The sequence below is a fragment of the Acomys russatus genome, chromosome 27, assembly GCF_903995435.1.
Source record: "Acomys russatus chromosome 27, mAcoRus1.1, whole genome shotgun sequence".
Classification (NCBI taxonomy): domain Eukaryota; kingdom Metazoa; phylum Chordata; class Mammalia; order Rodentia; family Muridae; genus Acomys; species Acomys russatus.
The window spans coordinates 57,534,839-57,561,732 of record NC_067163.1 but is presented as its reverse complement, the minus strand read 5'-3'; the positions used below and the strand labels follow the sequence as shown (position 1 = coordinate 57,561,732).

The window sequence follows — 26,894 nt, the reverse complement described above, 5'->3', positions numbered from 1 at the left end:
TTGACAGAAGGGGAGCAATCACATTGGCTGGACTGGTTTACAGCACCTCTCAGAAAGCCTGGGCTCAGCCGCTTGCAGTCCGCAGGGGATTCCTGGATGGAGTCTGTCAGCCAAGGGAAAATCTGCTGAGACAAATAAAGACTAGGGACAGAATTAACATTTTTTAGTAAGTGGGGAAGGTGAAGAACCCCAAGTCATGGGACATTCCCATTTTCAGGAACAGTTGGACAGTTGGATGCGCTTCTCTGGAGCCCATTTGACTTGTGGCAGGTGGAGCAGAATCAGTTTGAAGCTTATAAGAATCTTTTTAAGTTTACAAAAGGAGACAAGTTGCTTTGGGACACAATTTAAAATCTGATAAATGTTAAAGCTCTGAACAGTCTTTTTTGGGGGTGTTGTTGTTGTTGTGTTTTAACGTCAATAATAATATGTCAATAATGATTACTATTGTATTAAGACTGTTCAGGCCGGGTGTGGTGGCGTATGCCTTTAACCCCAGCACTCAGGAGGCAGAAGAAGACAAATCTCTGTGAGTTTCAGGCCAACCTGATCTACAAAGTAAGTCATCCAGGATGGAGAGGGCTGTTACACAGAGAAACCCTGTTTCAAAACAAAACAAAACAAAACAAAAAACCCAAAGACAAACAACAATAATAACAAAAAAACCAAAAAAGACTGTTTTAACATTTATCATATATATTTGTAGCCTTAGGCTTTATATAAGTTTTATTATTTACCATGAGACATAATGGCTGATTATTGGGAGAAGCAAAGTGAGTTTCTTTAGATAAAAAAATAGAATAGCAAATAAGTTATTTTTTAAATTAGTCTAGTCCTCAATGTATCAGACCTGAGAAGGGTAAACTACAGCAGCAAATACAATCTAAATAGCCTGTGTATTAATTAAAATGACAGTTTACCCCTTTACCCAGACGCCATCCCATCAGGCTCCTGTGATGTTGATGACCTGTTGAGGGCACAGTCTTCAGCTGCCAGGCTCAGAAGAGGCCTTTTCATGGGGGAGGAACATGCGGCCAGCCTCACCTTGTCTTAGGCAACATGGGGCAAGCGGTTCTCTGGGTGTCCTCTTTGTCCACAGTTCAGGCTGGGCCCGAGCAGCGGCCAGGCACTGGGGCAGGCTAGTCCAGTGGTTAGCATTCCACAGTCCAGGTGGAGTCAGCAGTACCCCGTCTATCTTCTTGGAGACCTGGGAGTCATCGTTAGGAGCTGGGGTCTCTGATATAGTGAGCTTTTTTACTAGACGTTTAAGTGCCAGATCCAGCAGATCTCAGAGTGTCCGAGGATCATCCATCGATTGAGTATAGCTGAGCCAAACAAACTGTGTTTGTATTTAGTTACCCGTTTTAGGATTAACCATGGAAACATAAAACAAGAGACTAGAGAAAGCTTAATCTTGTATTTAACTGTCCCAGTTCATAGCATACTATATTTCTGAACATATTAAAGAATTTGCTCATCTGTAAAGTGATCAACCATCACAGAGATCTGTCTGCCTCTGCCTCTCTCAGTGTGGGATTGAAAATAAATACAGCAGTCCAAATAAATCAGTCGTGACTGTAAGCATAGTCAGGAATATTCCAAAGAGTACAATAAGTCATGAGGCAATTGGCAGTCCACCTGCATGCCTCAGTCACCTTCAACAGTCTGTAACACAGTAACAGCCGTTGACCGAAAGCCCCTCAGCACCAGAGCCCTATGTATGGAGACTGGGCACTTTTTTAGTCCTCATATGGCACATCATCATGCAACGTAGTATTTTCGTGTGTGTGTGTGTGTGTGTGTGTGTGTGTGTGTGTGTGTGTGTGTATGTATCCCAGTCTCCTAGTAATGTTAGTAAACACAAGGAGGCCAAATGTGACTTCTGTAATCCACCTGTTAGTCTGAACAGACCCTGTGAGTCAGTGGCTTTTATTTTTATTTCTTTTTAATGTTATAACTTCTAAAAATATATATAGCTCTCTAGTTGTGGTAGCTGCCAGGACTTAGTGACGCTTGTAAGTTAAACAGGTGTACAAGATTAATGTCTTAAGACCAATTGTCCTGTCAAGTTTCTGTATGCTTTATTGACTTTTAGAGAACATAGAAAAACAAAGTACCCAGAATGCTTCATTGCCTTAGGGGTGAGTGCCTTTGCCTCTCAAGTACTGAAAGGTATACAGTGCCCCAAGAGCCATGCACTCTAACCTGAAAACTTAAGGACATGCGTTCCCCAAGGCAGCTATACCAGACCAATTTTATGACTCCCTGTAGTTGTTTGGTTTTTGCTTTTATTTATTTATTGATTGATTGATTGATTGATTGGTTTTTTGAGACAGAGTTTCTCTGTGTAGCCCTGGCTGTCCTGGCCTCGAACTCACAGCGATCCACCTTTCTTTGCTTCCCAAGTGCTGGGATTAAAGGCATGTGCCACTACTGCCCAGCTGTTTGTTTTTTAATTTTGAGGTATCTAAGTCAATTTTTAAAATTTATTTATTTATGAGTGTTGTATTTGCATATATGATGAAGAGGGCATCAGATCCTATTTAGATGGTCATGAGCCACCATGTGGTTGGAACTCAGAACCTCTGGAAAAGCGGTCATTGCTCTTAACCGTTGAGCCATCTGAACAGTCCAGCCCAGTAAGTCAATTTTTAAAAAATATTTATTTATTTATTTATTTATTTATTTATTTATTTATTTATGAATGATATATACAGTGCTCTGCCTGCATGTACACTTGCAGGCCAGAAGAGGGCACCAGATCTCATTGTAGATGGTTGTGAGCCACCATGTGGTTGCTGGGAATTGAACTCAGGACCTCTGGAAGAACAGCCAGTGCTCTTAAATGCTGAGCCATCTCTACAGCCCCGTGTAAGTCAATTTTTAAAGCATATAAAGAATAGCAAATTATTTTTAAGGTTGTTATGCATTTAATGTATCCAATAACAAGTTTTTTATCTTCTTTTTTTTTTTTTTTTTTTTTGAGACAGGGTTTCTCTGTGTAACCTTGGCTGTCCTGGACTCACACTCTGTAGACCAGGCTGGCCTCGAACTCACAGCGATCTGCCTGCCTCTGCCTCCCAAGTGCTGGGATTAAAGGCGTGCGCCACCACCGCCTGGCAATAACAAAATTTTTAGAGACATTTTTATGGTCCATAGTTTAGAAGTTCAACTAGAGACAGAAATTTTATCAGGTAAAGCTTAAACATCAATAGTCAAATTGTAATAGTCAACTCTTTGCCTAGGGAACAATATATTCAACAGTGGGGCACCTAAGTCTTCAGATTCATTGACTTAAACAGGAATAATATCATTTTCTTTTTTTTTTTTTCTTTTTGGCTTTTCAAGACAAGGTTTCTCTGTATAGCCTTGGCTGTCCTGGACTCGCTTCGCAGACCAGGCTGGCCTCGAACTCACAGAGATCCACCTGCCTCTGCTTTCCGAGTGAGTGCTGGGATTAAAGGTGTGCGCCACCATGAAATCATAGGGTGTAACCATAATTTTTAGAAAACAAAACTAAATTTTAACAGTATAAACAATTTAGTGTTTCTCAAATCAGTATTAAGTGTATAATTTTGATGTTATAAAGTTTTGCTACCAGCAAAATGGTCTTGTACATGATTGCATGGAGGTGCAGCTTTAGTACCTCATTAATCAAACAGAGTCTCAAAGCATGCTATAAAACAACAACAACAACAAAAAACAGGATTTCAAATTAGGCCTTTTGTGGTTAATTTAAAATTATGGCCTAATAAATGTTTATTATTAGGCTAATTATCATACAGCGGTATTTTCTAACTGGCTGACAACCAGTGAAAACACAGACACCTGTTACATTTAATTACAATGAGCCTTTGCCAGGGCACCTCCCAGCCCTCCATCTCCTCCCACCCACGGTCCCCATGCATTGCTGATGCCCTCCATGGCGCCGGTCCATCCCTTCTCCTCTGATCCTGCCGCCGCTCCTCCTCCTCCTCTCCTCCCTCATCATCTCTGTTTCCTAAGATCCTCTCTGTCTGCCTACTGGTGGTGGTGCACGCCTTTAATCCCAGCACTCGGGAGGCAGAGGCAGGTGGATCGCTGTGAGTTCAAGGCCAGCCTGGTCTACAAAGTGAGTCCAGGACAGCCAGGGCTACACAGAGAAACCCTGTCTTGAAAAAAAAAAAAAAAAGATCCTCTCTGTCCTCAAAGCCTTGGAGCCTTAAGCCTTAACCGCATCTTTCCCATAAGCCTCTCCAGGTGTGTTGACTTTTTATTGGTCAAACAAGAATAAGTTTTTCGGCAAGGTTACAAACATCATTTTGCAGTACGTGACTGCTGGTTTGGGCAACAACCAGACCAACCCCAACAGTGCCTGATCAAAGAGGTGTCATTAGAAGTTAACTCTTACCTTCTTTTGTAGTATTTTGGAGACCCGTGTCTTCATTGGTTTGTGTCATTTGTTGTTGAGAATGACTCTAACTCTAAGTTATGAGTGTAAGTTACCTTTTTTGGTTTAGATTTTTTTGACCATATTTAATAATTTATAAACCAATAATCTGTAACCTTGATATCCAGAACATAATACATTTACAAATTGAAGACCAACCAGAAACAAACAGGTAATGGCCATATACACTTATATGTTTTAGTTCTATTTTTAGAGACAGGGTTTCTCTGTGTAACAGCTCTGGTTGTCCTGGACTCACTTTGTAGACCAGGCTGGCCTCAAACTCACAGCGATCCACCTGCCTCTGCCTCCCGAGTGCTGGGATTAAAAGCGTGCTGTTCTGTTTCTAAAGCAGGTTTTTTTCAAATTAACAGAACAAAGGTATGTAATACCCAGGTAACCAGGTGGCAAGCAAGGGGGGAAGGCAGAGTTACACCATTTTGACTAGCTAAACAAAATCAATTCTCTTCTGAGTACATTGTGTTTAGGTAGCCAGACAAAGCATTTTAAGCTGATTGCCTAGGATATAGGCCTGGGGACTTTGCAGTGGCACATAGCAGCGTGTTGTGATTTTGTTTAAGTAAAGTATATAGTATTCAAAAAGCATGGTATTGTCAGTCAAGGCCGCTCAAGCTCCGGCAGGCAGGCCCGAGAAGCTGCACTTAATTTCACTTTATGATCAAAATGGAGACTTAAAAACAAAATGGCTTCTGTTTTGCTACAGAGAGGTCATAGAGTTTCAGCAGGTTACAACAGCACCATTCCCACCTCTCTCCTGATGATGTGTGTGCTCCAACCCTTACATGGGTGCCCTGATCCCAGCTGCAGACCTCAGACTCGCTCAGCAAGCATGTGAGCCGTTCCCCAGTCACTGCCACTTACTTGTTTGTTTGTCTGTTTATTCATTTATTGAGAGGTTTTATGTGGCTCCGTATGTCCTGGAATTCACTGTGTTGACTACCTGGCCTTGAACTTACAGATATCCATTTTCCTTTGCCTCTTGGGTGCTGAGATTAAAGGCATGTACCACACCCAGACCTCCATTTTTTTCCCAATGAAGTCAAAACCAGATCCTAGCTAGGCTTGATTAGACACACTTACGACCTCAACCCTGAAGAGGCTGAGGCAGGAGACTGGCTGTTGTTTGAAGTTTGAAGCTGTCCTGGGCTTTACAAAGTCTGTCTCAAAATGAAAACACAAAAACTTAGAGTACCTCCTGCCTCTCCCCTCACCTCTGGGAACCCATCCTGGGTCCTCAGAGCTTGAAAACTACATCAAGGCATTGTGCCCAGATGGCCTTGCTATACTGCTCTAGAGTGGGGCCAGAGCAAGGAACAGAAAAACACAGAACAGGCATCAGAGGCCCCTGCTGCCAAGACTCCTAGCCTCAGAAAATGTCAGAAGCCAGGGGCCATAGCCAACAGGAGTTATCTTACAGGAAGTCCAAGACCCAAGATCAGTGGGCTCTGTTTCTCCTGAGGTCCCAGAGGACTTCTCCTGGCCTGGTTCTGGGAACTCCAGGTATCCTCGCTTTGTAGACAGATAACTCCATGGATCGCTCTCTAACCCAATGGCTCCTCTGTGTAGGCTCAATTTTCTTTTTTTTTTTTTTTGGTTTTTCGAGACAGGGTCAATTTTCTTATCAATTATATTTTATTATGAACTTATTAAGCGAACCTACCTCCCTAACAACCCAACTAACCCAAACAGTCAGAAAAGGATATCAAAAAACACTACAATGAAACCTTAAGGATATCAGTCCCTGGCATAGTCAGTAGGATTTCAGTAAATCAGCAATTCCACCAAAGTTGCTCCTGGAACCAGGAGCAGCAGCTGGAACCTCAAGCCTCAGCTGGAGACCAAAGCCTTGAAACTTTCCCTGGAGCAGTTCTCTTTAGGAGCCTCTTGAAGTGCAGGATGAACAGCCAAAACCCAAGTCCCAACCAAAAAGCCTCCTCTCCTGTTTTGGGCTCATATATATATCTCCTCTCTGTCTGTTCAAGGGTGTTTTTCACCAAGCTCCCCACACACAAAGTAGTTTGACTTCTATGTAGAAAAACGTCCTGCTTTCTCACATCTAAGCGGTAAACATCCTGCCCTCTTCTCTGTCCCACACTTGGAATCAAAACAGAAACAGGTTTATCTACCTTTCACCTTTGAAATAACTTTTGGTTGCTTACACTGCCAGTGAAGGAGTCCTGGACTGGAAACACACTAGCCAGGGGCTCTACCCCTGAGCCACGCCCCCAGCCCCTCACTGGGGGATCCTAGGCATAGCTCCACCCCTGAGCCACGCTCCCAGCCCCTCACTCTGGGATTCTAGGCAGAGGTTCCACCCCTGAGCCACGCCCCCAGCCCCTCACTGGGGGATTTTAGGCAGGCTCCACCCCTGAGCCACGCCCCAGCCCCTCACTGGGGGATCCTAGGCAGGGACTCCACCCCTGAGCCACGCTCCCAGCCCCTCACTGGAGGATTCTAGGCAGAGGTTGCACCCCTGAGCCACGCCCCCAGCCCCTCACTGGGGGATTCTAGGCAGGGGCTCCACCCCTAAGCCATGCTCCCAGCCCCTCACTGGGGGATTCTAGGCAGAGGCTCTACCCCTGAGCCACGCCCCCAGTCCCTCACTGGGGGATTCTAGGCAGGCTCCACCCCTGAGCCACGCCCCCAGCCCCTCACTGGGGGATCCTAGCCAGGGGCTCCACCCCTGAGCCACGCCCACAGCACCTTCTGTTTTGTCTTGGAAGAACACTTGGGTTTGTGTTGACTTAGTTAATTTATGTCTCATCCTGTATTCCTTCAGATGGCCACAAATACAAAGATCCCAGTCAGAGTCTGAGCTAACAGCCCAAGAAAACTTTCTGGTTGGTAATCACTTGCCCTTACAGTACCCAGCAGCCACTGTTCATGGTTTGTCATTTCTCTGGCTTCCTTCTGATGCAGTGCCCATGAAAGCCATCGGGGACAGGAACTTATCTTACTGTTTTATTGAAATGCTTTAAATGATTTTCCTCTATATTGTCTGTGAGTGCACACACGTATGCTGTGGCATGTACATATATATGGAGGTCAGAGGACAACTTGCTGTAGTCAGTTTGTTTCTTCCACCACATGCTGGGTCGCAGGGTCATCAGGCTTGGTGGCCAAGTGCCTGTACCCACTGTGCCTCTCACCAGTCCCTCATGTTCTCTGTATGACACTAGGACAGGCTGGGTCCTGTTTGCGTCTTCATCCTCTCAGGCAGACACATGTCTCTGTTACACTTCTGTCCAGTACCCATAATGAACCCTTGTGTTTGTAAGTGGCCCTGGTCAGTTTTCAGACTGTTTTGGTTATTTGTGTGTGTGTGGTTGGTTTGGTTTGGTTTGTTTGTTTGTTTGTTTGTTTTTGAGACAGGGTCTCTCTGTATAGCCCTGGCTGTCCTGGAACTCTCTCTGTAGACCAGGCTGGCCTTGAACTCAGATCCACCTGCCTCTGCCCCCTGAGTGCTGGGATTAAAGGTGTGCGCCAGCACCAACCAGCCTTCTTGTTTTTAAGAAGGAGAAGTTCAGGCTGGAGAGATGGCTCAGAGGTTAAGAGCCCTGACTGCTCTTCCAGAGGTCCTGAGTTCAGTTCCCAGCAACCACATGGTGGCTCACAACTATCTAGAATGTGATCTGATGCTCTCTTCTAGCCTGCAGGTGTACATGCAGCCAGAGCACTGCATACATAATAAATAAATAAATCTCTTAAAAAGAGAGAGAGAAAGAAGTTCAAATCAGGTGTGGTGGCACAGGCCTCTAATCCCAGCACTCAGGAGGCAGAGGCAGGAGGATTTCTGTGGGTTCCAGGCCAGCCTGGTTTACAAAGTGAATCCACAACAGTCAAGGCTTCACAGAGAGACCCTGTCTTGAAAAACAGGCAAGCAAACATTTAAAAAGTAGAAAAAGAGAAGTTCAGTCACTGTAAAGAGCGCGGCAAGCCACAGCAACAGTAGAACCTTCCGGTTTTGCTGTTTGAGACTCCAGCTCCTTCTGTAAACCAGGCATTCCTCGCATGTGTGGCAAACACCCTGTGCCAGCCTCCCGCCAACTGGACTGTCATGTCACTCAGCTTTCCCTGCCCCTCACACCTTTTACACAAGGTGTCATGCAGCCCAGGCTGGCTTTAAACCTGGGAGCTCCTGGTCTCCTGCCTGCTTCCAAGTGTATGCCCCATGTCTGGCCTCCATTTTTTTGTTCTACATTGCAAGCAGAGCATGGCTTCCTTGGTAGAGGCTCTGTATCCCACTAACATTTGCTTCTCGGGCCTTAAACCTCTCACAGAACTGAGATGCAGTGCTCCATTCACACACGCGTCCAGCTGCCTCAGACGCCAAGGCCAGCCTGGGCTGCCTAGAGACTCTGTAAAGCAAAACATCTGGGTGTGGTGACACAGCCTTCAATCCAAGGTGTGGTGACACAGCCTTCAGTTTAAGGTGTGGTGACATGGCCTCTAATCCAAGCTGCTGGAGGGGCTTTGCATTTGAGGCAAGATCCTGTCTCAAAAAGGAAAAGAAAGAAAAAAAAAATGGGAATAGAGAGACAGTTCAGTGGTTAAGGGCACTTGCCCTGCTTCCAGAGGACACAAGTTCAATTCCCAACACTCACGTCTGGTGATCCATCACTGAAACTCCAGAGGAACCGCACCCGTCCTTGAGCCTCCAGTGGTACTGCACTCACATGGCAGACACCCCCACACACGCATACCCGTAAGTAAAGAATTAACAAGAAACCCTTACGTTCTCTGCAGATCTGCCTTTAAGCGGCTCTTCCTGCACAAAGCCAAGGATAAGAAACCCAGCCTGGAGGGTGTGGAGGAGACTGAGGGCAGTGGCGGGCAAACCCCACAGGAAGCCCCCACCAAGAAGAGTCTAGAAGGTTGGTTCCCCTTAGCTTCCAGGATCAGCCGCCTGGCCGTGCTCATAGCTGCTGGCCCCTGCAGCACGCACTGCGCCCTGGGCATGGTCGGGGCTGTGCACCTGGCATGCATCTGGGTGCCTGTTTCTGACCTTGCTTCTGGCTGACCCATGTCCCCACAGCTCCTTCTAGCCAGCAGCACCGCCAGGCTGCAGGCGAGAAGCCCCCCAAAGGAAAGAAGAACCGAAATCGCAAGGTGGGCCAGATCACAGTGTCCGAGCGGTGGCGGGAGTCGGTGTTCCGCAAGATCACCAACGCCAATGAGCTCAAGTTTCTGGACGAGTTTCTGCTCAACAAGGTGAACTGCCCAGGCTGGAGGTAGATAGTGCAGTCACCGGCTGCCCAGGCTGGAGGTAGATAGTGCAGTCAGCGGCTGCCCAGGCTGGAGGTAGATAGTGCAGTCAGCGGCTGCCCAGGCTGGAGGTAGGTAGTTCAGTCAGTGGCTGCCCAGGCTGGAGGTAGGTAGTTCAGTCAGCGGCTGCCCATCCTGGTTCTGCATTCTAATGCCCGACATCAGGGCATTAAACAATACAGAAGATTTCAGGGACCTGCCCACAGGAGGAGGCACCTCCCCGCAGCACTCAGGACAGAGCTGAGCTCAAGACGCGGTGGGGGCACATGATCAGGTTTACAGAAAACAGCAGTCAGGCTGTCGAGGTGACTCAGGGGTAGATGTGCTTGCTGCCAACCCTGATGACCCAAGTTTGATGCCCCAGACCCACACCCTGGAAGACAGAGCCAGCTCCATTCATATGATAACATGCATCCTTCAAATTAAAATATATATTCAGTATATATGAGTATTTTGTGTGCATGTATGTGTGTGTCCCACATGTATGCAGTGCCCACAGGGGCTAGAGGAGGCATTAGATTTCCTGGAGCTAAAGTTTACAGGTAGCTTCAGGCTCTGGTGTGGGTGCTGGAATTGAACCCAGGTTCCTCTGGCACTGCAGCTGTTAACCACTGCACCCACATATCCCCTAGCCCCTAAACTGTTGTTGTTTGGCTGGTTGCTTTTGGTTTTTCTTTCTTTTTTTGGTTTTTTGAGATAGGGTTTCTCTGTGCAGCCTTGGCTGTCCTCGACTCACTTTGTAGACCAGGCTGGCCTTGAACTCACAGAGATCCACCTGCTTCTGCCTCCCGAGTGCTGGTTTGGTTTTAGTTTTGGTTTTGGTTTTTGATTTTTCAAGACAGCGTCTCTGTAGCCCTGGCTCTCCTGGATATCTCTCACCCTAAGTCAGTGTGTGTGCTGTAACGTTGGTGTGAGCCTTGTTCCTGGCTGAGGGGGAAGCCAGGCTCCACCTTAACACTGATGTCTCTGGAGAGGTTCCGGCAAAGGGCTTCGCTGGGAGGTCCCAGTGCGCAGGGCTCTGCTGCACAGTGCATGTCCCCTTGCTCTTCCTGCGTGAATCCACAGCTGCAGTTGCCACAGGCCTTGGGAGGCTGAGGCAGGAGGACTGCAAGTTCCAAGCCAAACCATTCCAAAATTTACTCTCTCGCTGGAGAGATGGCTCAGAAGAGCACTGGTTGTTCTTTCTGAGGTACTGAGTTCAATTCCCAGCACCCACCGTGTGGCTCACACCATCTGTGATGGGATCTAATGCTGTCCTCCTCTTCGACATTCAGGTGTGCATGCAGATAGGATGCTCATATACTTAAACAAATCTTTAAAAAAAAAACTTCTTTGATGAATTAGGGTTTGGCTGAGTGGCTGAGGGGTACAGTGCTTGCACCACCTGAGGCCCTGGTCCACCCAGGCACTGCAGAACCCCAACGAATCCAAACACACACACACGATACCCTTTGGGCTAGAATGGCCAGGCAGAACAGGGGACCGCCTCCGTTCAGAAGCTGTGGACCAGCCTCTCCCCGGCCCCCTGTCCACCTGTGCTTGTTTAGGGCTTTCTAGATGCCGCGTGTCTCACGCCTGCTGTGTATTCTGAGCCAGCAGCCTGACTGCTCTCTCCGCGCAGGTGAACGACCTTCGCTCACAGAAGACGCCCATCGAGAGCCTGTTCATTGAGGCCACTGAGCGCTTCAGGAGCAACATTAAGACCATGTACTCTGTGCCTGTACGTGGTGACTGCATCCCAGCTGCCAGTGCCTCCCCAGACCCACCCCACTGCCCCCTGCTGGGACACGGGGACACCTTGTCATGTCCTCACCCCACAGCCCTCTGCTGGGACATGGGGACACTTTGTCATGTCCCCACCCCACAGCCCCCTGCTAGGACATGGGGACACCTTGTCATGTCCCCACCCCACAGCCCCCTGCTGGGACATGGGGACACCTTGTCATGTCCCCACCCCACAGCCCCCTGCTGGGACATGGGGACATCTTGTCATGTCCCCACCCCCACAGCCCCCTGCTGGGACATGGGGACACCTTGTCATGTCCCCACTCCACTGCCCCCTGCTGGGACACGGGGACACCTTGTCATGTCCCCAACCCCACAGCCCCCTGCTGGGACACGGGGACACCTTGTCATGTCCTCACCCCACTGCCCCCGCTGGGACAAGGGGACACCTTGTCATGTCCCCACCCCACAGCCCCCTGCTGGGACATGGGGACACCTTGTCATGTCCCCACCCCACAGCCCCCTGCTGGGACATGGGGACACCTTGCCATGTGCCCACCCCACTGCCCCCTCCTGGGACACAGGGACACCTTGCCATGTCCCTGCAGAACGGGAAGATCCACGTAGGCTACAAGGACCTGATGGAGAACTATCAGATCGTGGTCAGCAACCTGGCCTCCGAGCGTGGGGAGAAGGACACGAACCTGGTCCTCAACGTCTTCCAGTCATTGCTGGACGAGTTCACGCGCAGCTACACCAAGGCCGACTTTGAATCCACCAAGGTAGGTGGCTCCGCCCACAGCCCACAGCCCCACAACGCTGCCTCCCCCCCCACCCCCGTGCAGCTGCTACTGTGCCTCCCCCATGTCTTCCTGGCCCAACCCCGCCCATTTGGTCACACGCATCTCTCGCTGGCTCTGTGGGCATCTGCTGCACTGAGCAGGCCACGGGTGTTAAGGGGCCTTAGCTACTCCAGGCTTGGAGGGCTGCAGTGCCCCAAGGCCCATTCCCAGGTGACAGTCAGGCTGGGCAGGCGTCCCCACATGGCTTCATCTCTGTCTCTCAGCAGAGCAAAGCCCAGAAGAAGAAGCGGAAGCAGGAGCGTGCCGTGAGTAGTCGTGTGTGTGTGTGTGTGTGTGTGTGTGTGTGTGTGTGTGTGTGTGTGTGTGTGTCTGTGTAGTCACATGCCGTGAGTAGTCGTGTATATGTGTGTGTCTGTGTGTGTGTGTGTTCACATGCTGTGAGTAGTCGTGTGTATGTGTGTCTGTGTGTTCAGCATGCCATGGGTAGTCGTGTGTGTATACATGCTGTGAGTACCTGTGTGCGTGCATGTCTGTGTACACATGCTGTGAGTAGTCGTGTGTATGTGTGTCTGTGTCTGTGTGTGTGTGTCTGTGTGTGTGTACATGCCGTGAGTAGTCGTGTGTGTATACATGCTGTGAGTAGTCGTGTGTGTCTGTGTCTGTGTGTTCACATGCCGTGAGTAGTCGTGTGTGTCTGTGTATACATGCCATGGGAAGTCGTGTGTGTATACATGCTGTGAGTACCTGTGTGCGTGCGTGTCTGTGCACACATGCTGTGAATAGTCATGTGTGTGTGTGTGTGTGTGTGTGTGTACATGCCGTGAGTAGTCGTGAGTATGCGAGTGCATACATGTCCAGACTGGCTCTTATGTACATCGTGTGCAGTCTGGAGAAAGGAGCTGCTGTTGAGACAGCAGCGCTCACTCAGCACCCCGCCCCCCCAGGTCCAGGAGCACAACGGACACGTGTTCGCCAGCTACCAGGTGAACATCCCGCAGTCGTGTGAGCAGTGCCTCTCCTACATCTGGCTCATGGACAAGGCCCTGCTGTGCAGTGGTGAGCCTTGCCTTGTCCTGGCCCAGTGCGTGCCCTCCCTCTGCCTCGTGCCCGCTCCTCAGAAGGCTCCTCAGCGCATGTGCATGCACACACGTGCACAGAAGCAGATGACGTGGCTGCCTCTGTGTGTACGAGCAGCTCATGCAGCTTCAAACATGAGGCTGAGTCCCCAAGGGACCTCCTGTGTGACCAGTGGTCACCACCGCCATCCTCTCAGGAGAAGCAGGGCACTCCCTAGACAGTGAGGGACCATGTGTTCCCGGCGCCTGGGGTCCTGTGTGCACACTCAGTGACCTCTCCTCTGGCCCTGTAGTGTGCAAGATGACCTGCCCACAAGAAGTGTGTGCACAAGATCCAGAGCTACTGCTCCTACCCAGGAAGGAGGAAGGTGAGCTGCCCATCCAGGGCTCCGGGGGCGAGGCAGGAGGGGCTGTGGCCTCCGGTTCCGCTGCAGGACACACCCATTCCTAGTGCTGAGGGAACCCTCAGCTGGGCGCCAGAGTGTGGGGCCCCATGTTCTTGTTACAAGAATCAGAATCCACTTCTTGCAGGGGGATCAGGGTACCATCTCCCCAGGAAGGGCCATCCAGCCTGTGGGTGCCGCATGGAGCAAGTGGCCCCTCCCAGGCATCCCTTCAAAGACGGAGGGGAAGGGACGGGAGGAGGCTGGGCACCCAGGTCTGACTCCCCACCCCACACTGTAGGGTGAGCCGGGGGCCGAGCCAGGCCACTTTGGGGTGTGTGTGGACAGCCTGACCAGTGACAAGGCCTCCGTGCCCATTGTGCTGGAGAAGCTTCTGGAGCACGTAGAGATGCACGGCCCTGTACACCGAGGGCCTCTACCGCAAATCAGGCGCTGCCAACCGGACGCGGGAACTGCGGCAGGCACTGCAGACAGGTGGGCACCGCGAGCTTGTGCCTCGGCCGCGCCCCGCTGGCCAGTGCCTCACATACACCGTTCACGCACATGTCCTGCCCTGTAGACCCCGCCGCGGTGAAGCTGGAGGACTTCCCCATCCACGCCATCACCGGTGTCCTGAAGCAGTGGCTGCGGGAGCTGCCTGAGCCCCTCATGACCTTTGCGCAGTACGGGGACTTCCTCAGGGCTGTTGGTGAGCCATGAAGGAGGGATGAGGCCCGGGCATGTCCTGCTGGGGCCTGCGGTTTGGGCTGGGTTTGTCTCCCCTCGGGCGCCACCTGGGACTGACAGCCCCATTGTCCCCAGAGCTGCCAGAGAAGCAGGAGCAGCTGGCTGCCATCTACGCAGTCCTGGACCACCTGCCTGAGGCCAACCACACCTCCCTGGAGCGACTCATCTTCCACCTTGTCAAGCAAGTGCCCCTCTCCCCGGGAGCTGAGCAGCTGTGCCCTGTGGCTGGGTTGCGTGTCCGTGAGCCTGGCATTGGGGTCAGAGCCAGGCGCAACCTAACTGTTGACTCTGCAGGGTGGCCCTGCTTGAGGATGTGAACCGGATGTCTCCGGGAGCTCTGGCCATCATCTTCGCACCCTGCCTGCTGCGCTGCCCTGATAACTCCGACCCCCTGACCAGCATGAAGGATGTGCTGAAGATTACCACGTGAGTCACCTGGCCCCAGCTGGCCGCAATGTCCTATATCCTCACAGTGGGGAGACTGAGGCAGGAGAATCTGGAGTTGCAGGCCAGCCACAGAGCAAGGCTGTCTCCAAAATCAAAGAAAGCTCACTCAAAACCGTGGCTGCAGCTGGGTGAGGTGGCACACACCTTTGATCTCAGCACTCGGGAGGCAGAGGCAGGTGGGTTTCTGCGAGTTTGAGGCCAGCCTGGTCTGCAAAGTGAGTCTAGGACAGTCAAGGCTACACAGAGAGACCCTGTCTCAAACCTCCCCCCGCCCCCAAAGAAAAGGCTGCTTAAAGAATAAGCCCAGAGGAGATTGCTGGTGACTGTGGCTTGCCTGGGTGGGGGACCAGCGTCATTAAGTTCCTTTTTTAATCAATATCTTATGGGGAGGCCACATACACCATGGTGCTTATTGGAGGTCAGAGGACAACTTGCTTCTGTGTAGGTCTGTGTGGAACGCCACCTGATGACTTTGGCATCAGATTTGGAGCCTTAACCCCTGAGCCATCTTTCTGGTGGCTCCTTAGGTTTCTTCAGCAGCCTTCCCTCAACTTCCCAACACACGCTCGCACATGCGCACCCCTTCCTTTTCTGTGATGCTAGTGTTGGAAGCAGGCTCCACATGCCTTAGAAGGCTTGCTCAGCATGTGCTGTAATACCATTTTAACTAAAACCTAGTAGTTAGTAAAAGGTGAATTTGAGGTGAGTGAAACTGGGGTTCCAGAAGCCACCACAATGCTGGCAGCGTACAGGTGGTGCTCCCTACAGGGAGAGCACAGACTCATGTCTCCCTGTTCAGGGAAGACCTTGTTCTGGGTCCCTTGAAGCATTCGAGAGGAGAGTCTCCCGAGCCCAATGCGGAGGGACAGCCAGGAAGCAGCTTCTGTCCTGCCGTTTGCACCGCACTCGCATGCGGGGAGCCTTCAGCAAGGCGGCGGTGTGGCTCTGTGTGGAGCTTTAGCTTGACGCATAAGGATCTAGGTGCCATACTCCACACCTCCTCTCTCACCATCGCCCATGAAAAAATTAAAACCTTTCAGGAGAGGACCATTTTATGGCCTGTCACCTTTGGCCGCTTTCTCAGGGTAAGGCTTAAGGGGAGCTTTCTGTGGTCCCCAGCTTGCGCCTGGCCACCAAAGGTAGGTGAGAAAGGAGCCTAAAGCCACTGGGAGGTGGGGCAGACTAGTTTCCCATGTTCTCAGCACTCCAGTCATAACAGGGGGTCTGCCCTGTGACCCCTGAGGACCTGAAGGCTCCCCTTTGTCCTGTCAGGTCTGAGCTGAGTCCCTGGTACTCACTGCCAGATAGGCTTTATGGGGGAGTTAGAGTACTCCCCCTGCTGCTGCTAGGGCTCTGCTCCCCACCTGCACTAGCCTTTTACCTCCATCCTGGGTGCTGTCAGCGACACGGGATGGGAGTCACGGGGTCAGAAAGGCACTCGGCCCAGCCCCTGCTGGCTTTGTGGGACTGCCCTCCCCAGTCACTGGACAGGAACCGACCAACTTCGTGCACGTGCACAGGTGTGTGGAGATGCTCATCAAAGAACAGACGAGGAAGTACAAAGTGAAGATGGAGGAGATCAACCAGCTGGAGGCAGCCGAGAGCATCGCATCCCGCAGGCTCTCCCTGCTGCGGCACAATGCTGTGAGTGCTGCTGCCTGCAGGCCTTCCCTGGCTGCGGAGGGGCTTAAGCCCCGCCTCCTGGGCAATGGGGCGGTTCCCCCATTCCAAACTTAGAAATGGGCAGTGTGGCCAGGAGCCTGTGGAGGCCCAGGTGGGGCAAGAGCTCTGCCTTCACCAGAAGGCTGCCCACTTAGATACAGGCTATCCCTGGGTGGGTGGGTGGGGTAGTTCTCGCCTGAACGTAGCGCACAGGGACTTACCATCGCAGAAGCACCTGTGCTGGTCCTGTGGGAGGGGCAGGTCCTGGCTCCCGTGGGCGCCGGTGGGTCTTCAGCCTGCTGCCAGCTGGCCTGGTCCTGCTCGTGCCTGTGTGGCAGGCTCAGCATACCTGTTCACCTGTGTTATCTCTCCCCTAGCTATGGCCTCTCAAACTGGGGTTTTCGTCTCCCTATGAGGGGGTCCGGGTATGTACGCATTGCGTGGGCCGAGCTGCATGTCTCCAGGTGCACACTGGGTAGTCTTGGCCATAGCACAAAGCATGTCCTAACATCGTGGAAGTGCATGCTGGTCCCTGGTCCCCACTAGATTGCTGACAGCACCAGGCACACAGAGCACTAGAGGGGGGGGATCTACCTCACAAATCACTACTAACTTAGATCCGCAGCCCCTCCCTTCACCCAAGCATGGGCTCCGCCCACACCCTGAGCTCCGCCCTCCAGCTCTGAGTCAGACCAGACTCTTCTGTGTTTCAGACCAAAAGCCCCAGGACCCCAGTGGTTCAGGACAGCAACCTGGAGGAGCTGGAGGCGCTCCCCGAGGAGGCTGCAGGCGGCGATGAGGACCGGGAAAAGGAGATTCTCATGGAGCGGATCCAATCCATCAAAGAAGAGAAGCAAGTGTCATGCACCCCATTCTCTCTAACGCTCCCCAGGCTGGGCAGGTGCTCTAGGCAGGAACATCTTAGACCTGCACTGAGGCCAAGCTGGTTGTAGGGTTGGAGGCCCAGATGCCAAGGGCATCACTGACTGTGCTGAGCGTGAGGGAGGGGCTCAGAGGAACAGGACCACTTGCTTTGGGGATCTTCTGCTGGAGGGAATGGTCTCAAATATGGTTCTCCACCCTCAGGGAGGACATCACATACCGGCTGCCGGAGCTGGACCCGCGAGGCTCTGACGAGGAAAATCTGGACTCTGAGACATCAGCCAGCACCGAGAGCCTGCTGGAGGAGAGGGGCGCGCGGGGGGCTGTGGAAGGTCAGTGTCAAAGTGGCGTTCGATGACCTTTCCCGCAGTGGCAGGCCCAGGGCGGGAGTCCACCCACGCCCCCGCGGCAGTAACCTGGAGTCTGTCTCTCCAAGGGCCCCCCGCACCTGCTCTCCCCTGCCCCAGTGTGCCCACCCCGAGCCCCCTCCCCGTGGCCGCCGCCCCTCCACGCCGAAGGCCGACATCCTTCGTCACGGTCAGAGTGAAGACACCCCGGAGGACCCCTGTCATGCCCACGGCCAACATCAAGCTCCCGCCGGGCCTGCCTTTGCACCTGACCAGCTGGGCACCTGCTCTCCAGGAGGCCGATGTTCCAGTGAGGCGCAGAGAGCCACCCGCTCGCCGACAGGACCAGGTGCACTCTGTATACATCACCCCTGGGGCTGGCCTGCCCTCGCAGGGCACCCTAGAACCCCTGGACCACAGTGCCACACTTCCTGGGGCCAAACGCAGGTACTCCGACCCCCCTACCTACTGTCTGCCCCCCAGCTCTGGCCAGGCCAATGGCTGAGGACTGTGGTGGGCAGTCTGCACGTCCTGGAACCCCAGATCTGGGTGCCCCCGCTGTGGAGCTGGCCTTCACTGTCTGAGAAGGATCCAGAACGAAAGGCTCCCAGAGGGATGAGGTGGGCACCGGCTCTGTGTGTCATGGAGGCCAGGAGCTGATGGCCAGAAGTCACCAGAGGCCCCATCTGCACAGCAGTGGCCCTTTGTGCTTCAGTAACTGTTTCTCCGTTTACATAACATTAACAGCCTTAATGGAGGACCAAACTTTTTGTATGTGTGCGTCTGGCTTTTATATTAACTCTTTCCACTTTGTAACCCGGACATGGGCGTGCCATGCCTGTGATATGAACATGTGGACCATGCCTAGCTGCTGCGCTCCACACCAGTGGACAGTGAACGCAATAGGGCATCTTCTGCCCTTCGAATGCCTCCCAGCGGTGGCTATCTATCTGGCCAGAGAGCTTTCCACAGGGTCACAGCTGCTGGCTGAAGACAGGACAGGTGTAGGAAGCCTGAATGCAGCCCACAGCTCTGCCCACTGAGCCTTGGCAAGTGCAGCGGAAGTGGTGCCACCTTCCCTGTGGGATGCAAGCAGCCAGAGACTCAGGACCTTTAGGGGCCAGCAGTGCGTGTCCCGAAGTTCCTCTGCAGCGACAGTCTGGGCTCTCTAGAGCCCAGCTCCCTTCTCAAGCCCTCCACCCCTGCCCTGGACACACAGACACCAGCCTTGGACCAAGGAAGCCATGGGAGGTGTGAAATAAAAGTGCTTGAGAAGTGTTGCTGTGGCCTTGCTGCTGCGGCTGGGGGGGTCCTGCCTGAGCACCCAGCCAGCACTGCCTGAGTTGTCCCTCCCAGAGTCAGGACTGAAGAAGAGCTGCCATTAGCCCAGGTTGCACCTGGGAGCTGAGTCGGGAGCTGCTGCTGGCTAGCTCAGGCTACAGAGTCAGGCTCTTCATGGAGAGAGAGAGAAAAGGGCCCATTCCTCAAGGAGGCTGCAGCCCTCGGGTTGGCGCTGGGCCTGCAGAGGCCAATCCAGGGTGGGCATCCACGTCCTGAAACTGCAAACTACTGAGCAGTGAGAAATCCCACATCCCCCCCTCAAGTGATGGGCCCAGGACTGGAGGGGCGGCTAAGAACTCTTGTACGTGGTGAGGTTCCCAGCACCCACATGGGGTCTCACAACCTTCTGTAAAGGCAACAGGCTCAGAAGTTGAGAGCTAGCCTGGGCTGTGTAGCCAAAGGTCCACATGAGTTATTTCCTGTATACCTGAGTGCCTGAGCACGGGCAACTAGGCCGGCCCATCCCGAAGGCCAGAGCTGTCTGCAGAGCCAGGCTCGAAAGGCTTTCTACCTTCACAGTGCCACAGCCCTGCAGTACACGTCCTTGTGTGCTGACCCCAACTGAAAGATGTTCGTTGCTGCTTTATAACTAATTTTGCTGCTGTTAGGAATCATGGTGTAAATAGCTTTTGCAATGGTTTTAAGTGGCTGCAGCTGCAGCTCTAGCCAGTCAGGCTAGCGGCCTCTTGCTCTGAGCTTTACCCACCAGCAGCTGGGGCTGGCCGTGTCTGCAGTTGTAGTAGGTGGCACCTGTAGGTGTTGCAACTCCTGGGCAGGCCTCAGGTGTCAGTAGCCTCTGGTCTGGTGCTCTCCTGCTGACAGGGTCACATTTCTCATCGCTGCTCCTTTTCCTGCCACCTTGAAACTTTTTTCAAATGTCTTTTAATCCAGTGTGTGTGTGTGTGTGCGCGCGCGTGCGTGCGAGCATACACGTGTATGCTCTTTCTCGTGACTGCAGAAGATGGCGCTGAATCCCCTTAGCTGGAGTTACAGCTACGTAGGCTCGGTTTTAACAATTATATTTTATTATGAACTTATTAAATGAGCCTGCCTCCCTTATAACCCGACTAGCCTAAATAAAAGGGAAATATTAAAGAACATAATAATGAAACCTTAAGGATATCAGTTCTGAGGAACGATTCTCCCCACGTAGTAAGCAGGACCTCAGCAAACCCGCAATTGAACCAAGGTGGCTGCTGGAACCTGGAACAGCAGCTGAGACCCAGAGCCTCAGCTGGAGCCCAAAGCCATGAAGCTTCCCTGGAGCACTTCTCTCTAGGAACGTCTCTTGAAGTGTTGATGAGCAGCCAAAACAATCCTGAGTCCTCTCTCATCTCCTGTTTTGGGCATCTATCCCTTCAGATCTCTACTAGGATGTTTTCCGCTGGCAACATCCAAGCTCCCCCATGAAGTGGAAAAACATCCTGCCCTCTCTCACTAGTCTGTTCCCCATCCCGCACTCGGGATCAACACAAAAACGTGTATCTCCTCAGGCGTTTGTGAGGCTGGTAGTACTGGGACTCTGGACTGTCTTCTGAGCCCTGTCTCTTGCTCCCCATCCCCTACCATGCCCCGCCCCCTTCTGTTAGCTGGCCTTGCACTCGAGATCTGCCTGCCTCTGCCTCCCTGAGTGCTAGGATTAAAGAGGTATGCCATCATGCCCAGCTTAACTTGCTTTTAATAGGTAAAATGAGGTCTTTTATCATTTTTCTGTGAGCATGTGTGTTAATGTCATTGCTATCTTTCTTGTCTTTTTGTTGTTGTTGTTGTTGTTTTGTTTTGTTTTCCGAGACAGGGTTTCTCTGTGCAGCCTTGGCTGTCCTGGATTCACTTTGTAGACCAGGCTGGCCTCGAACTCACAGAGATCCTAAATCTGCCTGCCTCAGCTGGGATTAAAGGTGTGCACCACTACCACCCAGCTCCACTTCATCTTTTGAGACAGCTCTGAACCTGAGCTCCCTGACTGACTGGGCTGGCTCCATGCAGTGTTCAGCTTATAGGACTAGCCCACTCACTACATCTAGCCTTCTTTCTCTCCCCTCCCCCACCCCCAAATTAGTCTTTAGTTATTAAAAACCAAAGAGCCGCACATGGTGATGCACGCCTGTAATCCCAGCACTGGGCAGGGGCACATAGATCTCTGTGAGTTTGAGGCCAGCCTGATCTATAGTGAGTTCGAAGCCAGTCAAGGCTACATAGCAAAATCTTGACCCTGACCTGTCAAAAAAGCCAAGGGGCCCTGAGGCAGCCACGCAATAGCTTCTGGGGTCGGGTTTGAGTAGATACACTTATGGGGGAGGCCTTGGGAGTCCTAGGTCACCCTGGCTGGCTTCCAGGACAGGTGGCTGCAGCTCACGGTAAAGCTTGGAGGCCTCAGCCTACAGCAGTTCCAGAATAGGATCCTCTTTGGTCAGCTTTTGGGGTTCTCTGCTGCCCCCTCTTAGGGTCCATTTGGTGCCACTGGGCAGCTGGGCTGGTGAGTTCCTCCAGAGCTCAGCTCTGCCCTTCAGCAGGGACCCTGTGAGTGGTCGGGCTGAGACCTAGCTGGGGTGAAGGGCCAGCACCTCGCCTCCCAGGACTCACCTTGCCTGGCTTCCTGACACAGTGCCTCTCTGGGTGCCAGCTGCCTCCCCTCTTCCTGGGGATCTACCTGTGAAAACTCCAAGGCAAGCATCACCCGGAGATCCCCACTCCCAAACCTGAAGGGTGCTATCGCCTCTTACCGTTTTTTGGTTTTTTTTTTTTTTTTTTTTTTTTTTTTTTTTTTTTTTCTTTTCCCGAGACAGGGTTTCTCTGCGTAGCCCTGGCTGTCTTGGACTCACTCTGTAGACCAGGCTGGCCTCGAACTCAGAGATCCACCTGCCTCTGCCTCCTGAGTGCTGGGATTACAGGCGTGCGCCACCACTGCACCCGGCTAAGATTTATTTTTATTTCATGGTAATGGGTGTTTGCACTGAATATATGTGACTGTGCACCACATGTGCCTGGTGCCTGTGGAGGCCAGAAAAGGAGCATCAGCCCCTGGACGAGGTGCTGAGATGTGAACGTGCATCCTCGGGGAAGCAGGATGCCCTCAACATCTCTCCAGGGTCACCATTGCCTTTTGATGTCAGAGGCAGCAGCAGGGAAGCCTGCAGTCTGGCCCAGCCCCTGGCCTACACTGGCTCTTTATGTGACTAGATGTTTGAACACAGGCCACTGTCCTTTTCAGGGACGTCCCTCACTCTCAACACTTCCTCAGCCTCCTGCACAGCTGTGGTCAGTTCATGATGAGCTCCACAGAACTAACTATTCTGCCAGTGCTCTTCCTGGCCGCCGCACAGCTGGGGAGGGAAGGCCTTGCACCGTGGACCCTGAATTGTGTCCTCTAGGGCATGTTCTGAAGTGAGCAGGACCCCAGGTGACCTGAGGCGTGGGAGAAGGCCAGGCCAGTCGAAGCAATGGCAGCTAGGGCCAGGCCTGTGGTGGAAGGAGAGAACCTAGTCCTGCAAGCTGTCCTCTGACCTGTGATGTGTGACACAGCAGCACACACGCACCGCTCTCCTGTAGGTACATCTGTGCAGGCCGCAGAGTAAAACATGCGCACACACAGCACAGCACCCTCCCACCTAAGGACGGAGAGGCATTCTGTCAGTGTGGTCACGACGGTGCAGGTGCCAGTGTGCTGCTGCACGATGGGGCTCTGTCCCCAGAAGCCCTGGAGAGCTGGTTCAGGGTTAGGAGAGCTCACCGCTCCTTCAGAGAGCTGTCTGTGAAGAGACACCATGACCACGGCACCTGGAGAGCTGGTTCAGGGTTAGGAGAGCTCACCGTTCCTTCAGAGAACTGTCTGTGAAGAGACACCATGACCACGGCAACTCTTATAAAAGAAAACATGTAGTTGGGGCTAGCTCACAGTTCTGGGGTTTAGCCACTTTCGTCACAGCGGAAGCATGGTGGCATGCAGGCAGAGGGAGCTGAGGCCGCCTCGTCTGGAGCAGCAGGAAACGAACTGGAGTACGGCAGGAGGCCTAGCGTAATTTTTTGTTTGTTTATTTGGTTTTGGCTTTTTGAGGTTTCTCTCTGTAGCCTTGGCAGTCCTAGTCTTGCTTTGTAGACCAGGCTGGTCTCGAACTCATAGAGATCCACCTGCCTCTGCCTCCCAGAGTGCTGGGATTAAAGGTGTGCACCACCATGCCTGGCTTCTAGTTTGAGCTTTTAAGGCCTCAAAGCTTGGTCTACAGAGTGAATTCCAGGACAGGCAAGGCTTAAAAAAAAAAAAAAAAAAGCCTATGTGTGTGGCGAGGGGGAGGGGGCTGTCCTCAAAGCCCATCCCATAGTGACAAGACCACACCTCCTAAAAGTGCTAGGCTCTATGGCTTCCTATAAGAGCCATTTTCATTCAAACACAAGGAGCAGGGCTCAGCTCCTAGCACATGACCGTCATAGTCACCCTTATTCCAGCGCCAGGGGATCCAGTATTAAAGATTTAAATAGTTCTTTTTGGACAGAGTTTCTCTGTGTGGCTCTGGCTTTCCTGGAACCCACTATTTTACACCAGGCTGGCCTTGAACCGAGATCCTCTTGCCTCTGTCCTGAGTGCTGAAATTAAAGGCGTGCCCCGCCACCGCCACAATTAAAATGTAGACGTTTGTGTGTGAGGCCCCTGACTCCCCCCCCCTTTTCTCTCTACCTCTCTGTCCCTCCCCCCGCCGCCCCCCAGCCCTGATGGCCCACTCACTGTATCTTTCCCGGCCCTCCTCCCTCCATCCCGGGCGAGAGCTCCAGATGCAGGCGGCCAGGGCTGGAAACCGCCAGGTCTAAGGGGTGGAAGCGCCGGCCTGGCACGCCACCGAGCTGAGAAGCCCCAGGCTGGGCCCAGGAGAAGACAGAGGGCATGACCTGGCTGTGGAACCTGCGCACTGAGCTCGGGATGCTTCGTAGCAAGAACTCAATGACCCGGGATCGAAGCTGGAGGGCCCGTCCTTCCAACCAGGGCTCCTCGGACGTGATGGCGGTTCCGGGCCCGACCGGGCTACAAAGAGACTCTGCCTCACAAAGCGAAAATATGCCGAACAACAACATTACCATTTTAGAAAGATGCTCTCCTGGGAGGAGAACGATTTACCCTTGTATAAACTGCGGCTTTAAAAAAACAAAAAACGCCACTTCCGTCCCCAGCGTAGCGGGGCAGGTCCTGGAGGGGAGGGACGATCGCCCGGAAGACCCCGCGCAGGCACTTCCGCCCCTTTCTAAGATGGCGCAGGCGGAAGGGGCCTGTCACCGCCCGCTGGCGACGTCGCGCCTGGAGTTGAACCTGGTGAGGCTGCTCTGTCGCTGCGAGTCGATGGCGGCAGCAAAACGGGAACCGGACGAGTGGCGACTGGAGAAGGTGAGGGAATCCCATGCCGTCGCAGAGGCCTCGAGCCCTAGAAGGCGAGGATGCGACCCACAGGCCGCTGGTCACGCCCCTTCCGGCCGGCGCCGCGCGTCAAGTGTCGCTCCGCTCCTCGGCGCACACGCCTCCTCTCGCTGGCCCCACCCCTTCAGCGCAGGCCACGCCCTCTGAGTGCCCATGTTTTAAGTTGCGGCGCCCGCCCCCGACCCCCCCCCGCCCGGTTCCTCCTCTCTCCCGGCCCCACCCCTCTCCCTGCTGTGACTCCTGCAGTCCACCCAGGGGCCCCTGGCCTGGCTGACACCCATTCCCCCCCCCCAGTATGTGGGTGCCTTGGAAGACATGCTACAGGCCCTGAAAGTCCAAGCGAGGTGAGTGTGGGGGCAGGGAGACGTGCCCCCCCAGCTCCACAGCAGCAGGTTGATTACCTCCTGCTGCCTTTCAGCAAACCCGCCTCGGAAGTGATCAGTGAGTACTCCCGCAAGGTGGACTTTCTGAAGGGCATGCTGCAGGCCGAGAAGTTGGTGAGCCTGCCCTCCCACCCCCTCGGGCCAAAGTCGGGGTCCCACGGTCCTCAGGACCGGGTCACAGCCCTCCAGTGACTCATCTTCCCCTTCCCATGTCTCCTCAGACCTCCTCTTCCGAGAAGGCTCTCGCTAACCAGTTCCTGGCCCCTGGCCGCGTGCCCACCACAGCCAGGGAGCGGGTGCCTGCCACCAAGACTGTACATTTACAGTCTCGGGCGCGCTACACCAGTGAGATGCGGAGTGAGCTGCTGGGCACGGTGCGATTCTCTCTGTCCCTCGTCCCTGGGGCCAACCTCTAGATAGCAACAGTCTAGAGACAGATGGAAATAGTACCAGACACCTAGAGGGTCCACAGGGAAGGCTTCCCCAGGGGAGGCAGAGGCAGGAGGATCTCTATGAGTTCGAGGCCAGCCTGGTCTACAGAGAGTGAGTTCCAGGACAGCCAGGGACACACAGTGAGACCCTGTGTCAAAAAATAAAACAAAATGAGAGCGGACCACATCTGCCTAAGCCCCAGCAGAATTTGGGTGAGTGTCTTTACAAAAGTACAAAGACTATAGCCTTCAGAGGGCTTTACGGGGGTCAGCCTGAAGCAGAGAGAGAGATTTGGGGATGACATTAGAGTGTACAGCCTCATGCCCCTCCCCTTCTCCCACAGGAGTCATCAGGAGGTGAGTCGTCCTTGCCCCAGCTGCCCCATGCCTCTCACGCCTGCCTGGCTGCTGAGGGTCACCACGGGTCTTCTGAGTCACGCCTGAAGGGGAGGCAGAGAAAGAGAGTGTGGTCCCCAGGAGACACAACGCAAAGCACCCCAGCACCCCGCTAGGCCACTGAGAGGGACCTGGGACCTTGGGGATAGGAAAGGTGTTCTGTGGAGCCCTGTGGCAGAACAGCATGCTGGGTAGCCGACTTGGCCCAGGTCAACGTCAGGAGTTAGAAACAGGAAACCAACCATCTTCCTTGGCTCTTTTGTTTCCAGAGATGGAGACGGACATGAGGAAGCGCGGGTGAGTGTCTCGGGCACTGAGGGTGGGTCCTGGGCCCCGGGATCCTCGGGAAGGTGCCACGTGGGTATCTATAACCACCTGTTACTCCTGGGTACCCACAAATGCGGGGTCAGCAGAGCGAAGGGCCCCAGACCTGCGGATGAGAAGCAGTCGGCATCAGAGCTGGACCTCGTCCTCCAGAGGCACCAGGACCTCCAGGAGAAGCTGGCTAAGGAGATGCTTGGCCTGGCCCGCAGCCTCAAGACCAACACGCTGGCCGCCCAGAGCGTCATCAAGAAGGACAACCAGGTGTGGCAGCACCGTAGCCTCTGCTCAGCGCTGAGGAAGCTCTGAGGAGAGGCCAGGGCGACTGCTGGTTTGCTGGTTGAGGGGGAATTTAGTAAAGCCTGAGGTGGGGGCGGCTGAGGCATACCCGGCCGAGGACGCAACATCACACGGGCAGGACCACCGGGCAGGGCAGGGCCCATCTGGTCTGAGTCCCTGCTTCTGCCACAGACCCTGTCACACTCACTCAAGATGGCCGACCAGAACCTGGGGAGGCTGAAGCTGGAGTCGGAGCGGCTGGAGCAGCACGCGCAGAAGTCAGTGAACTGGCTGCTGTGGGCCATGCTCATCGTGGTGTGCTTCGTGTTCATCAGCATGATCCTCTTTATCCGAATCATGCCCAGGCTGAAGTAAAGAAAGCCCGCTGTAGTGCCAGCTCGCACACGCACGCCGGTGGTGCCCCCTGCAGGCAGCCTTCAGCCTCCGCCTGTTGGCTCAGGGCTCCAGACGCTGAGTCCCAGGGCAGCCTGTGCTACACCACAAGACCAGGTCTCAAAACCAGGAAGGCTTGTAAGACGGTTCAGACAGTAAAGG

The 26,894-nt window shown here is 53.3% G+C and overlaps 2 protein-coding genes across 3 annotated transcripts in view; both read left to right on the top strand.

Annotated features, from left to right (window-relative positions):
* The window catches only part of Myo9b (myosin IXB), an 87,834-nt gene extending 69,311 nt beyond the window's left edge, over nucleotides 1-18,523 (top strand). The window contains 18 exon segments of the mRNA XM_051170042.1: nucleotides 9,197-9,324; nucleotides 9,486-9,661; nucleotides 11,337-11,435; nucleotides 12,049-12,222; nucleotides 12,507-12,548; nucleotides 13,188-13,299; nucleotides 13,613-13,629; nucleotides 13,631-13,687; nucleotides 14,004-14,120; nucleotides 14,122-14,197; nucleotides 14,283-14,411; nucleotides 14,525-14,630; nucleotides 14,744-14,875; nucleotides 16,417-16,540; nucleotides 16,936-16,983; nucleotides 17,272-17,415; nucleotides 17,649-17,772; nucleotides 17,877-18,523. Coding sequence (XP_051025999.1) covers nucleotides 9,197-9,324; nucleotides 9,486-9,661; nucleotides 11,337-11,435; nucleotides 12,049-12,222; nucleotides 12,507-12,548; nucleotides 13,188-13,299; nucleotides 13,613-13,629; nucleotides 13,631-13,687; nucleotides 14,004-14,120; nucleotides 14,122-14,197; nucleotides 14,283-14,411; nucleotides 14,525-14,630; nucleotides 14,744-14,875; nucleotides 16,417-16,540; nucleotides 16,936-16,983; nucleotides 17,272-17,415; nucleotides 17,649-17,772; nucleotides 17,877-18,292 — 2,221 coding nt within the window. The 3' untranslated portion in view covers nucleotides 18,293-18,523.
* A 5,472-nt stretch (nucleotides 18,524-23,995) lies between these two features.
* Use1 (unconventional SNARE in the ER 1) lies at nucleotides 23,996-26,756 on the top strand. 2 transcript variants are annotated; one of them, XM_051169794.1, is made up of 8 exons: nucleotides 24,224-24,499; nucleotides 24,824-24,873; nucleotides 24,948-25,026; nucleotides 25,134-25,286; nucleotides 25,688-25,700; nucleotides 26,009-26,036; nucleotides 26,153-26,324; nucleotides 26,532-26,756. In XM_051169794.1, exons 1-8 carry the CDS (start codon nucleotides 24,365-24,367, stop codon nucleotides 26,712-26,714), a joined length of 813 nt encoding a protein of 270 aa, XP_051025751.1. In that variant the 5' UTR covers nucleotides 24,224-24,364; the 3' UTR covers nucleotides 26,715-26,756. The 2 variants fall into 2 exon arrangements, with proteins under 2 accessions (XP_051025750.1, XP_051025751.1); XM_051169793.1 differs by lacking the exons at nucleotides 25,688-25,700; nucleotides 26,009-26,036; nucleotides 26,153-26,324; nucleotides 26,532-26,756 and having other exon boundaries at nucleotides 23,996-24,499; nucleotides 25,134-25,343.
* The last annotated feature ends 138 nt before the right edge of the window (nucleotides 26,757-26,894 follow it).